Source organism: Leptodactylus fuscus, chromosome 4, assembly GCF_031893055.1.
Source record: "Leptodactylus fuscus isolate aLepFus1 chromosome 4, aLepFus1.hap2, whole genome shotgun sequence".
In the NCBI taxonomy this organism is placed as follows: Eukaryota; Metazoa; Chordata; class Amphibia; order Anura; family Leptodactylidae; genus Leptodactylus; species Leptodactylus fuscus.
In genome coordinates this window covers 194876083-194890835 of record NC_134268.1, presented here as the reverse complement: position 1 = coordinate 194890835, position 14753 = coordinate 194876083, and the positions used below count along the sequence as shown (strand labels likewise).

The 14753-nt window shown below is 41.4% G+C and overlaps 1 protein-coding gene across 3 annotated transcripts in view; it reads right to left on the bottom strand.

Annotated features, from left to right (window-relative positions):
* Positions 1-14753, bottom strand: part of WDR37 (WD repeat domain 37) — a 126333-nt gene that overhangs the window by 19904 nt on the left and 91676 nt on the right. For all 3 annotated transcript variants that reach the window (XM_075271624.1, XM_075271622.1, XM_075271625.1), the window contains 4 exons: positions 14233-14277; positions 13093-13169; positions 11487-11721; positions 9513-9654 (listed from right to left, as the gene is read on the bottom strand). In XM_075271624.1, the coding sequence (XP_075127725.1) occupies positions 9513-9654; positions 11487-11721; positions 13093-13169; positions 14233-14277 (499 nt within the window). The remainder of the gene's footprint in view (positions 1-9512; positions 9655-11486; positions 11722-13092; positions 13170-14232; positions 14278-14753) is intronic.

Here is a 14753-nt window from a genome sequence, read left to right as displayed (position 1 = left end):
TTCATAAAACAAGTATACAGACTGCTTTACTCTTTGCCAGCCAGAATACAGGAATTGCACGTGAACTGACAAAAGTAAATGTGAACATAACCCTTATGATGAAGAAAGGAACACGCAGTATATAACCTCTACAACCATCCTGGGTTTCTCCCTAAACTCTGAGCGAAACCCTGAAACAGTTAAACAATAACTATGTCTGCTCTCTATCTGGAGACGAAGCCTAAGTAGTCATCCCAATGAAGAACAAGATTAAGATTCTGTATAAATTCCCATCAGCGAAATGACTGAAGATGCCATACATTATCATTCACCGCCTGCCCATTTCCAATGGCACTTAAGGTAGATGTCATGAAAGGCACCTTATAAATGATGGGCACAAATACCTGTTCCAAGCGTAAAAGTGATCAGGGATATGTGGATTTTGCTCATCTATGGCGAGCAATTCTATCTCCGACTGCCACACCGATTGCAAAATGTCTCATAAAATAAATGAGTTGTGACAAAAATTCTAATGGAAAAATGAATGTTTTGCATTTAAGTGCTTGAAAGTAAAAAGCAGATGGGGAAAAAAAAAAGGAGGAAAGATTTCAAATTAAGTCAAATCAAGTTAGAAAAGTAGATTTATCAAGAAGAAGGCGGCTCTGTACGTAAGAATTATTAAAGGGAAAAGCCAGTAACAATGGAGTCTCCTATTGTCATCACTTCTTATGGGGTCCTCGGAACAGCCTGTCAGCTATCTCCACATATCCAGGTTAGTATACCCATACCATTCCCATAAATTACTGTTAGAGATGAGCGAGTACTATTCGAAACTCCCATTTCAAATAGCACGCACCCATAGGAATGAATGGACACAGCCGGCACGCAGGGGATTAAGCGGCCGGCCGCTGGCAACGTCTGCGTGCCGGCCACTTCCATTCATTCCTATGGGTGCGTGCTATTTGAAATGGCCGTTTCGAATAGTACTCGCTCGTCTCTACTGACTATCTTTTCTTCGTAATATTCTGTATTGTGGTATTCCTCTGTTATTCCTCCTGGAAATGTATTAATAATTATCATTCTACCTGCCAATAGGGTGTGTGGTCAGTAGGCAGTGACAGGAGTCTTTGTATAGGGACCAGTTCTGCAATGCCCAGTACTTACTGTACTCGTTGGCTTCCAAGTAGAAAGACAGAGGAACAAGAATACACATTTGTCAATTTTTTTTTAAGGGAATATAAAGTAATTCCTAAATCAGACATGTCAGGATGTGGGACTTTCTTCCCCATACAGGTCTTACTTTTTCCCTACAGTCGTTGCTGTATGACAAACAAAGAGAAAAAAACTTCCTTAATTCCTGAAACGGCGCCACTCTTGCTCTTGGGCATGGTCTGGTATTGCAGTCACCCCACGGACAATAAATGGAGGTGGACATAATACCAGGCCCAGCTCCCGGACCAGAGTGGTGCTGTTTCTGGACCAATAGAAACCTATTGGCGGGTATTTGTTAACCCATCTATGCCAATTTACTGACGTACATGCGTGCCAATGTGGCACATCTTTTGTGACAATGCTGTACCCTTCCATTCGTTATGCACCTTACCAGTTTTTCAAAAGCGGGCGGAAAGCGAGGCGGGCAGGGATGCTTTGGTCTGAGACATATACCTGAGACATATACCATATAACTCACACCGGAAAACTGGCGTAGGTTTCATATGAAATGTACGCCAATTCCTAAGTAGAAAAGATTTCAATTGCAGTGCACAGGAGCGAACCTAAAATATGAAGAGGCCAGAGGGGACTTTAAGACTGTCCTCACTGCCAGAAAATGACCAAATATATAAGTAACAAGCAGAAGGAGCTGCACTCCAGACTTGATGCAAGTATTGCGTAAAAAATTATGTTAATGTTTGTAGCAATGTTTTGATCCAATCTCTAGCCCTTCTTCAGGATTAATGGCGATATACTTGTATGTAATGGTGTAGTAACGCTCTATGTGTCCTTGTGGTAAGAGGTTGACATGACAGTAACACAGTTAAGGGAAAACGAAACACAGACATGTCCTAAAATAAAGAGAAAAATATTCCCGACACTCCTTCTCTAAACCTTCTGCTTTCCTTTGATCTTATTTTGTCTCCTATCATAACTGGGTCTCATAAATAATTCTTCTGTAGGTCTTAAAAGCTCATGTTAAAGTACAGACCTACTTACTCACCTATCCAGGCTGCATGTTGTTGTGCAGGGACATAACAGGGGGTCATATACTGTGTGCAGGCAAAAAAGAGGGTCATATACTGTGTATGGGTCATACGTGTCAGGGCTCATAAGCCACATTATGTGACATTACTTTGTTCTGTCTTCAGCCAGAAGGTCCCCAGAAGTCTATTGCTGAGGAGTGCTGTGGACCTTATAGCCAAAGACAAGACAAACAGCTCTAGCGGTCACATGTGCACCTCTTTTAATGTCCTTCCGGCCATGCCACCCATGTAGTATTAATAATATGTTAACATCAACTTTATGGTTGCCTGCAACGGCCTATAAAAGTATTACAGAATTACTATCAGCTCTTTGAAGACAGCCATGAAGCGGATATGGCCCTCGGCGAAAATGTGATTGACACCCCTGTATTAGAGGATTTTTCTGGGTTCTGTTCGATCATGGCTGTCAGCCATTTTTGAAGTCCCAGCTGGGTCTACCACTAGAAAAATAGTGAGTCAAAGCAGGTGATTTTGGCCTACTGACCCCACAGGCGCTAAACCATCAGTCCATAAGGACCTGCTGGTGGTTTCGTGCCCCAAATCCACCTGACAGGTTCTTTGTAATTTTTAGGAGGAACAAACAGAGGAGTGTTCAAAGAAATGTTTTTTTTAATAGAGAATACAACTACTTTCTAACATACACATGTCATGAGATCTTAGAGATCCCCTATTAGTAGCCATCACCACTAGAGATGAGCGAGTAGTATTCGATTGAATACCTCGCTCCCATAGGAATGCGTGTACGCGCATCAAATATTCACTGCACTTAACCCCTTGGCGTTCAGCTGCTTACACGCATTCCTATGGGAGCAAGGTATTCGATCGAAAACTACTCGCTCATCTCTAATCACCACCTCTACAGGGGTAATAAACCAAAAAGATTGGGAACCAGCAAACATTTTCCACAAGCTCCAAAAAGAACATTAAAAACATCCTCATTCCCTTTACTTTTGGTGGAGTCAACATGGGATCGAAAAAGGCTAATGCCCTCCCATGTTAAGGTCATGAGAACCAGGAATGGGGCTGGGGGTGGGGTAATACTGGTACCTTTCCTAATAAACATTTAGGATATGGATCATACCAAGAACTAGGTAAAAAGTGGATGACATGACGGTGTTGCTAGTAACTTTTTTTCCCCTTCCTTTCCCTTTAAAGGCTAGAATTCCGAACTCATAAAAGAAATAAAAAATATATATATATATATATATATATATATATATATATATATATATATATATATATATATATATATATAAAGGACTTTTAGAAAGAAAAAAAAATATTTTTGTAGCTTCCAAGAAAATAAACCCAACCAAAGCCTGCGCGGTGGATTTAAGGAATATGAAATGACGTGGGGGAGATTTGTCTCCGAGCTCTACAGGCTAAAAATAAAGGATAAATGCCGCAACCTTTGACACTGAACACCCCGACGCCTGGTAAAACCACTGGAGCCTGCGGCACCTTGATCCTGCCTAAATCCACGACACAGTTTGTTTTCATTAATAGGTGTAAATAAGGTACATCTTCCCCAAACCAAAAAATGTACGTCGCTAGTAGTAGGGATAAACATTGGGAGAATCTAGACCTAGTAACGGAGGACGAGCTCTGAGGGAAAGTGTTACAGCGCCATCTGCTGGAACTGGAAAAAAAATGTAAAAAAATTAAAAAATGCATAAACCTGACAATTTTTGTCATTGCAAAGTAATAAATATTTGCACATTATTTTAATGGATCTATTATATTCTGCAGATTTTTTTTTTTGTTTTATTTAAAGACTTGCTGCCTCAGTAAACAATGTGCCAGATCATATATTAATAGACTAGTTAATGGGCCAACACAGGACAGATTGAAGGCTTGTTAAAATTTGTGCATACGTCCGCAGCGTGCCGCCGCTCGGGTCTTATCGCACAGCTGCAGACACTCTTAAGAAAAGCTCTTTATTAAGATATAGTAGCAATGAAATTATGAAAAGGCAAGCCGAGCATTCACACAGTCCATAGAAGTCATATTTCAGCTGCAAATCTCCATTCAGATAGCCCACTCAAACTCAAAAGTATTACTCAGGCCCGGAGTAATAAGCTTATGGGTTTATAAATTGGAATCTCTACAGGACAGCTTTAAATCCAAATTTATTACAGGCTGAAATAGCGGCCATAGGTGGGTTTTAGAAAGTGGCTTAATGTACATGAAAAGGTATATGGAAATTGCCAAGATTAGAGGGAAAGGTTTGTTAAGGTCAAGCTGAACTTCTACCTATCAAAAAATATATAGATGTGTATACACAAAAATACACACAAAATGACACAAGACAAATCGGCACATTAACAAGACTCTAGGGTACTTATTGGCACATTTCAGTTTAGGGATTTTTTCCATTGAAACTAATAAAAAATTTGGGTCCGCGATTTCGTCAATGTAGGCTTGTTATAAAACCCGCTCACCCATGAAGCTTATTATATGTACAAGCTGCGGATGCAAGGGTAAATTCACACAGGGATGTAAGGGGAAGTTCAAAATCCTGACCAAAAAGACAGCTCCCATTGAAATCAATGGGAGCCGGCCAGTTATTTTTTCCAAGAGCTGTTTGTTCTGGCTCCCGGAAAAAGAAGCCACATGCTCATTCTTTCAGGCGGATTCGCATCACAACATCCGCCTGAAGACACTCCCTCCCGACTAGGCCCATTCAGTTGGGCCTAAGCCGGAGCGGCCTCCGCCTCAGGTTCCGGACCGAAAAACCCCGTATGAACTTCCCCTTAAAGAGGATCGGTCCCCGCCCACTCCTGACAGGTCTGTTCCAAGCCAGACAAGGTGGCAATGGCTGCGACACCTGGACAGTTTCAGGATTGTGCAGGGTAAAACACTTATAAAACTCAAGAAGGAGCTGCACAAGTTAGGGGGCGTTCACACTACTGTCGGTGTCCAACGGCTAGAGTCCGCTGCTAATGTCCGTGCAAAATCTTGTGCGGACATTAGCAGCGGACACTAGCTGTGTCCGTGACATTTTGCACTGATTTAAATGGACATCAGGTGCGTTCTTTTACTGTCCGTGGGTGTCCTTAACTGTCCGTTCCCAAAGATGTCCGACTTTTCAAGCGGACAGAAAAAACCAACATGACAATGCAAAATGTCACGGACACAGCTAGTGTCCGATGCTAATGTCCGCACAAGATTTTCCATGGACATTAGCAGCGGACACTAGCTGTCGGATACCGACTGTAGTGTGAACACTCCCTTACAGTTAGAAGAAAAGATGCTACACATGTCTGTGCGAATATAGATTTGACAGAAGAGGCGACAAGTCAGCTTTAAAGGGGTTAGTCAGGGAATAATAAAGCTACATTCTCTGCCCCGGTCGCCCAGAGCCCTATGTAATACTTTTATGGGGGGAAAAAAATGGATAAACTCTTGCTCCTGCAGCTACTCCAACTCCTTGTGAGGTCACAGATTCACTCGCATTTACTCGGGCCGCAAGACCACAAGTAGAATAGAGTCAAGGAACAGAAAGTCAGAGTGACAGCGGGGAGGCAAAGAAATGGCAGCTCCGGTCTCCCCAGCTGCCCTCCGCAAAGTTAATAAAGATGGCGCCAGGTACAGGGGTGTGTATTAGCAATAAAGCTTTATTACTGCCTAGATAATCCCTTTAATCTCACAGGATGCAAATCATATGTGGCTAGTCTTGGTCAAGTACTGGTATATACTTGTATGTATAGTGTGGATATATAGCTTTGCAGCTACACTTAGTGATATATAGCATTACCTATATATCAATTTAAATGAATGGCCAGGCTGGGTTCGCTACTCTCTCCACTTTCCTTGGAGCAATGAGAGCATTACCATTGCTCCAAACTGGTAAGCGACAACTTTAAATTGATTCATGTGACCCTAACCTACCTATCTGTGGGGCTACGCTGAAATGCTTGGTTCTGGTGATAGACTCCCTTTAGGCTAAGGCCCCACGTTGCGAAAATGCAGCTTTTTTTGTTGCAGATTTTGGTGCGTTTTTTGAGCCAAAGCCCAAAGTGAATTGAGATCTGGACTGTTTGCAGGCCATGACACTGACCTTATGTGTCTTAAAGGAATGTTTTCACAGTTTTTGCTCTATGACAAGATTTATTATCATTTTGAAAAATTATTTCATCATCCCCAAACATCCTTTCGATAGATGGGATAAGAAAAAAAGTGTCCAAAACTTCAAATGTAAACCTGTGCATTTATTAAAGATTTAATGCCAGCCAGCCAATGCAAGCAGTTATAAAAGCCAGAGGTGGTGCAAAAAAGTCCTAGTGGTGTGTTGGAGTGTTATTTTGTTTTCCACAATTCCATAATTTTTTCCTTAGAATTGAGTGATAGAATTTATTCCCTGTGCTTGTTCTAAAAATCTAACGGTTACTGGCTACCACAAATATTTTTTTTTTTAGTGTTTCTTAAAGCCAGAAAGTTGCCATATGAAATGCCTTTCATTTTTTTTCCATGGCTGTGAACTGTTTTGTTTTTTTCTACAAGATTACGCAACTGAAGGAACATCCTCAGGGACTGGTGGTTCCATAATTTTTGCCATGGGTTGTAATTTTTTCCATTAATTTTTAAGCCATTCTTGGCTTTGGCTCAAAAAAAAAAAAAAAAAAAAAAAAAAAATCTGCAACAAAAAATGCTGTGTTTCCGCAACGTGGGGCTTTAGCCTTAAGTTGGTTGTACACCGCAGATAGCAGTTGGCTATTCCAAACACATGCACGCTTGGCAGAGCATGCAGGTGCCCTCAATATATGGAAGGAAAAAGATGCTGCCAGATACCTTTCGGTAATGTCTTATCACCCATGAGGTCTGTTGACATCCATAAGCCTCTGTAAAACAGTCAGACACCACCATACACATTACAAGGCTGTCTGGTCCTACTGAAAAATCAATGGCTAACATTCATCTCACATGTGTATAGCTAAACATTTAGTCACTAAAATGAGAACTCTCTCTAACGACCAAGCAACCCCTTTCATTTCTGTACATTGTAATGCTATATACATTCAGGGAAAATACCAGGACTATTCATCATTTCCCCAGAGTATAATGTATGTGCTGTATCTACATCTAGATAGAATTGTTCCCATGTTCACATTCCGGCCTATTCACAGAGACCATACCGTGTGAACCGGAAGTCTCTCTCAATGCACGTCTATGAGAGCGACATCAAGGCTGTTCTAGAAGGGCATAGAGATACTTTTAGACGTTATGTAAATTGGCAATCACAAAAAGTCACATGACCAAAAAGGGGATCCCAATGGACCTCAGTGTAAGGCGCTGCTCATGGGCCAAGGAGACTGGGACAATATCCCTATGGGAATGTGCCGGGAGCTATTCTTATACTCAGTGTGGGCATTACTATTGTTCAATATTCTGTCTGGCATTACTACCAGTTTAACTGGCCATTCTTAAGGGTTACCTATGGTAGGTTGCATTATAAAGCCCATACTTGTGATTCATACTATGGGTATATTACTTTTTTTTTTTTTTTTTTTATGTAGATTGTGAGCCCAACATAGAGCTCACAATGTACATTTTCCCCTATCAGTATGTCCTTTTGGAACATGGGATGGAAATACATGCAAACACGGGGGGAACATACAAACTCCTTGCAGATGGTTTTTTGCCCTTGGCAAAATTTGAACGGAGGACTCCAGCGCTGCAAGGCTGCAGTGCTAACCACTGAGCCACCATGCTGCCCCTTTGTATATTGCATATTTGACAAGAATCTTATTACATGAATTTGGTTTATCATACAATTTTTTTATTTAGATTTATTCAGCTTATTCATCAAAATTATATACAATATTTCTGTGAGTATTATATTGATACGGCTTGATATGGTTTCTTGTGCCTCCGTAGTATCAGTCTTTTATATTATTATGCTGCTATATATATATATATATATATATATATATATATACACATATATACACACACATATATATATACATACACACACACACACACATACATTACTCAAACTTTACATTTTTATACAGTGCTGGTATCATGTTGGTGTTTTTAAACTTAAAGCACTTGTGCTGTTAAGGACATTTACCCCAACCACAATGTGAGATCGCTGGGGGTCCATCCACAGGATCTTCTACAGATCAGGAAAAGAGGGGACCTAAAGTCACCCTAAAGCTTTCTTATGAATTGAGTGCCAGCGCTCCTTTCATGACCACTGCTCCATTCACTTCCATTCACGAAACACTTCCCGAAAAAGAAAACTGCTATTATACTCTGGGGTCTCTTCAGCCCCAAAAGTATAATGATTGAACACCCAGGAGAGGTGATCAAACACAACAGGCAATGTTGCCTCCCCTGGACGGCTCCATTCCCTTCTGACACATCATGACACCAACATGACTGCTGGAGCCCAGTCAGCAGTCTCTGACTCTCATACTCACCTATTACTGGTACTGCGATGTCTGCCACCACAGCCCAGTCGGTCACGCACCGTGCCTCATTCTTCCGAAGTCCTGCAATCTCACATGACCACAGAGGTCAACCAGCTGCCTCAATACTTGCTGGAGAGGGAACGGTGATGTCATTGATAAGTCACTAGTCTCTCTCCAGCAACGGCTGATGGACCTCAGTAGTCGTGTGGGGTGTTGGTCTTCAGTGGATCGAGGCATTGAATGTGACTAGGCTTTGGTGGCAGACACTGGAATGCTGGGGAGAGTTGTTTTGTTTTTTAATTTTTTATATTACACCTGCCACCAAGCAAGCCATTTCAATTTCCGCCCCAGAATCGTCCCTGCTTGATATGTTATTAAATACAGAGATACTGCATAATATAACAATTTTAGGTCACCTTTATAAAACTCTTTGTTGTGCTATTCCTCTGTTATTCCCTCTGGAAAATGTATAAATAAATTGACAAATGGGTGTTACCAGCTGGGGAGTGGGTTGTCCCTACACAATATGACTGTATCATATCATATCACAGTGCTGACAATGCTAGATTATGTAGGGATTTCTCCCTTTGACAAGAAGAATGGTGACAACCTATTGTCAATTTATTAATAAATTGACCATCAGAATATGAAAGAACAGCACAGCGAAGAATTAAAAAAAAAAAAAAAAAAAAAAAAAAAAATGCTCCAGAATTGTTACTACATACAATATTACATCCAATTATAAGGATAGCGGACAAATCAAACATGACAATGACTTTAATAGACCAAATGGGCTTTCCATTTGTATCTATAGTTAAGGTATAAACACAAGGACTACATGGCGGCTTGTACTTACTCGGTGTGGCCTTGGAAAACATTCACAGAATGTATTGAGGGGTCTCTGAAATCCCACAGTCGGAAGGTTGTGTCGCGGGAAGACGTCACTACAAGACGCTGTGTGGGATGTGTACAGCAATGGGTTAACTCCTGGTCATGACCTAAAGAGAGAAAGTAAAATGTTGAACTGCGTATAAAACATAATTCAGAATATTAATTGTATAAAGGTATAGCAATGCTGTACGAAGTCAACGGAGTGGTGGTCATGCATGTATATCACAGCAGTCACACCCCATGATATCATAGTAGGCAAACGCTGTGGGAACGTCATATGTACTGACATTATTAACTAGATGCGTGACATATGACTGCAACATACATGACCTGATGCCTTGCACATGCATCCACACATATGGAGATCACCAGGGAAGTGTATGGTAGATGTGTGTGCATGGCCTAAAGTAATTGAGATTGAGGTCAGATCTTCTGTCTATAGTCAATGAGAGCAACGGATCAATCTTCTCTATTCTCTTTGTGGGGGGCAGCAGTACCAAAAACCAAAATGGGGGTATACGTATCAGTAAGAATGCCAATTCTAGGACACCCAACAATTCCTGTTGTTCTTGTCTTGCCCTTCCCGATGGAGGACCGGTCATCATTCTCGACACTCTTGACATTCTGCTTTACTAAATACTTACAATTAAATCATTATGGAGCACCTGTTTCATGACGTTCCTCTGTTACTCCTCCTGAACAGGACTGAACAAACTAACAATGAGGGGTTACCTTTTGCTTTATCGATGGGTCGCGTTGCGTCTGGCCCAGTCACCACTAACTGGACAATGTTAAATTATGAAGGGACAAATCCCCGGCCGGTAACACCCAGTTGTCTATTTATGCAGAAAATTCTAGTATGAATAACAGAGGAACAGCACAACGTTACAAGAAAAAAAATAGACAAAACTGGAGATGGGAGAGGTCCTCTTTAACAAGTATGTCATCTCTGAGGGTGAGGAGCTGGCGAGGTGGATTCAGGTTGATATATCTGACTGTGTATAACTTGCAAACTAAGGTCACAGACAGGTATGTGTGTATAGCATAGGTTTCCATCTAAATGACGTTGGGATCTCACAAATTCATCAAATAGTGCACACAGACCCTCACATTTCTATACACAGATATTGACTATAGTAGTATTGCTGTTGACCTTCACATGCTTAGTGCTTGCAGAGGTCTTCGCGCTCTTCTGCATTTTTTTGTCTTTACCTGTTTATCCATCTCAGTCTATCTGTATCTGTCTAGAGAGATGTAGATTGTTAAAACTGTATTTATCAATCACTAGAGCATATTATCGGTGGTGTGTAGCAATTCACTAAAAACGCCACTGATGCCAACAAAAATTTAGAAAAAAAAATAAATACATTTCAGGTACAATGGGAGCGCCCACGTCACCAGTCCTGGCTGAATGTGGAGTGGGACAAATGTCCTGCTGGGTTCACTTTGTGGGACCAGGCCTAACCCACTGATCATCAAATGGGTATGGCGGACTTCAGATTCTCCCCTAAAGGCAAGTATCAGGGAGAAGGGGACAGGGGTGTATAATAGGAAGGAGATGTGAGCAGGTGGTGAACATATACAGCTATCTAATACTTAGAAAGCCCATACACTTTACATTGCTGGTAAGGGATGTCTCATCCGACATCCCTACACACATACAAGCTCAGCTTGGCTGAAGAGTACATGTGTACTGAACAAGGGGATGGAGAAAGCCACAGCCAGAGGACTCTAGCAAAGGCTTATCGCCCCAACATCTGCCTTTGAGGGGGGTTTTGGAGATCCTCTTACACATTCAATTATGATTGAACCCAATCAATCTATTTATCTCCTACAATGTGACATTGGTTGAGGATTGGATGTAAGGACCAGTTAAATTCAGACAAAACTCCCCTACAGATGACACATTAAAGCACTGAACTAGTATTTTATAATGTACCTGTAAGGGAGTGGACGAGCTCCGACGTCTCTACATCATACAAGTTGGCGGTTCTATCCCATGATGCAGTGACGGCCTGTTTTCCCCCGACCAGCCAGTCAGCAGCTATGACCACCCCCTGATGGCTTTTCAGTGAGGTTATGGGAACCCGGACAGTAGGACAATCACTGGAAATATCTCCGTCGGCGTCAAGTTCATCTTTATCTGAAAAATCTACTTCTTCCTCTGCAGAAATCTAAGGGGAATAAAACACAACATTACTATATATCCAAATACAATGAAGTAACATATAGCATACCTTGTTATAGGATTTATGACCCTGTACCATAAGCAAACCGCATAACATAAGACATGTGCAGGTGTTACCTCCTCTATGTGAATTATCTCTGACAAGGAGTCAGCCCCCCACAATCATATTACACAGGTACCAGTAGGGTGATGGAAACCCTTCCTCTATCTAACCACTTCGATACCCCAATAGCTACTGAAAGTGGTTTCCAGGCTTTAGTAATTGATGTACTATCTCTAGTATAGGAAATCAGTCACCTAGGACACCCACGGATCACCGGATTGAGGTGGTAGCAGCACTCCTCCAGGACCCCTTCCACTTCACAGTTGATGTGTTATTACATTTACTGTGACATGACCGGTTTGCAGCTCAGCCCCATTCCAGAGAATGGTGCTGAGTTGGGATACCAACCCCAGCTGATATACAAAGTATAGCACTGAGCTTAGTTTTCTATGGAGGGATTGCAGTGCTCATCCACAGGCTGTGGTAGTTGCAAACTGTTGATCGGCAGGGGTCCTGGGTTCTGTCCATCTTCAAATCATGGCTAATCTTAAGGATAGGTCATCAACTAACAGGTCTGGGAAAACCTCTTTAAACAACCAGGATCAAAGATGATTGTGGATGTTGTAGAAAGGAGTCAGTGTGAAACGACCTCCTAGTGTTAATCCAGGCTCAGATCCGTACATTCCCGGGCACAGGACAGCAAGTGGTTAACACATTACAAGGACTTAAGCTTACAACCCACTTCCAAATGTACTAAGAGAGAATTCACATCTCTTCCCCAAAATGGAGACTGCCTCTGAAGGACCCATATGTTGTTACATGAGCGCCCCACTGTGGCACTAAAGGGAAATTAAACAGGTCATCCTCCATAAACATAGACTGGCTCACATTTACTACAGCGCCTGCGCAGAATTTTGGACTAAGATGCAGCTCCGCTTTGTGACAAATCAGATTAGACAGATTTGCCATTCATCAGCACCAAAAACTGATGACGTATCCTGCGACAAACTTTGCAAAAAGTCTATGGACAAATGGGCGGGGTTTACAAAGGTCTTTTTCATTTTGTACATTTTGTGGCAGCCCGATCTACATGAGTGTTATTACACAGCATTAGCAAATGCAGTAATATAATGAAACCCGTATAACAGGGCCTTGGCAGTACTACCACATGGATACCAGGCCTGCGGATGTTTTATTATATCTAGAAAGAACACCATTAGATCTAATCCTATAAAGCATTAAACATCAGATTCCGCTACGTGTGACATTGTCTCCCTGCAGCATTACATTTGTTCACGTCTGCCCAAGGCTTACGCTGGTGTCTGCTGATGGTAGCGGAGTGGGTAACTGCACCACGTAGCGCCAGATGTGAGCTGTCTGGTCTCCAGATGCTAGGAAGAAAAAAGAAAAGCAATGTCACATCAAGCAAAACGCTATTCCCACGTGGATAAACCTGTCTGACTATATGCGTGGCGGTGTTTATGTCACTTCTTACTTTTACAATTAACAACACAAACCTGTCACCGAAATACTATGTAAAGGAATCAATGACAGGGCAGGGCACACGTCAAGGAGGTCCGGAGTAGTAAAGCATGGTTACACATACAGATATTTTGTTAGGACCAACGTTGGTCAAAAATGCAGCATTTTGGACACAATGGAAACAGCGTGGCAAAAAAAAAAACGTGTTTTTAGTTTTTTTTTTACCGTACCGACAATGTGAACGGGATTCTGGCTAATACCATCCACACATTGCCGATACAAAATCGGCAGCGGAAATGCTGGAACATTTTCAGCATGTCAATTATTATAACTATATGGAAAATTCCAGTGTCTTCACATGTATAAGGGCAAAAAGTCTACAGAGAAAAACTCTGTGAAAAAAAAACCAAACATTTTTTTTTTTGCTATGCGGGCCCTTTGCCTAAATGGGTTTTCTGGGCTTTAATTGATGACATATCGTAAGGGTAGATCCTCAGTTGTAAAAGATCAGCAGGGACCTTTGCACCGCAAGGACTGCTATATTCATATTCATCATTGATGTGGCCTGTTCACAGCTCAGTCCCATTTGAGTGATTGAGGCTGAGCTTTCTTATATTCACCTGTATTTAGGAAAAGTTTGTAGAAAACTTATACTACACTGCCTCTCTGTTATTTGGGTTCGTCAAGATCTTCAAACAACGAAGCGAGGGACCACTTACACAGCGGTTATACACGGTGCCCGGCGGACCCCATTGACCATAATGAGGTCGGGCGGGTGTCCGTCATCTTTAAACTAAAAGTGGTGGCAAAAAAAACACTCTCCATGCAGAACTTTTTTTTTCTCTGACAATTTTTGGCGGACTCTGCTGATTCATGCGTAGAACCCGATAACGCAAGCGAATCAGCGCAAGTGACAGGGCTGCTAACATACGACTAAGGCAATCACAGGGACAACACATTTTGGGTACTTACCTGTTAATGCAATTTGATCTGTTGGATGAAATTTTATAGAGTTCACTGCAAGAAAAACATTGGAAATAATTATGTAGGTAAATACAATAAATTCTATGCAAAACCTAGCAACATTTGCATAATGAGGAAGTTTCACAGAACTGGCTGACACTGAGGATGTCACTGAACATCTGCTGCCCATGAAGGAAGGGCTGTCACTAGACATGGTGTTGGAGTGGAATACACAGCTGCTGCAGAACGTTATTATAAAGAGGAAAACAACCATCCAGGTTATAGAGTCATTCAATAACCTCACTGGATCTCCTAATTTGTCTTTAAAGAGGTTCCTCAGCAGCTGAGATGTGTATGATAAAGGAATTTCTCATCTATTGTCAATTATTATTATTATTATTATTATTATTATTATTATTATTATTATTATTATTATTATTATTATTATATGACCTAATATCCTTATAATTTTCAGCATCTTCTACATTCTGTGACCTGCCATAGGGAATCCACTGCACTCTCAAAAGCTG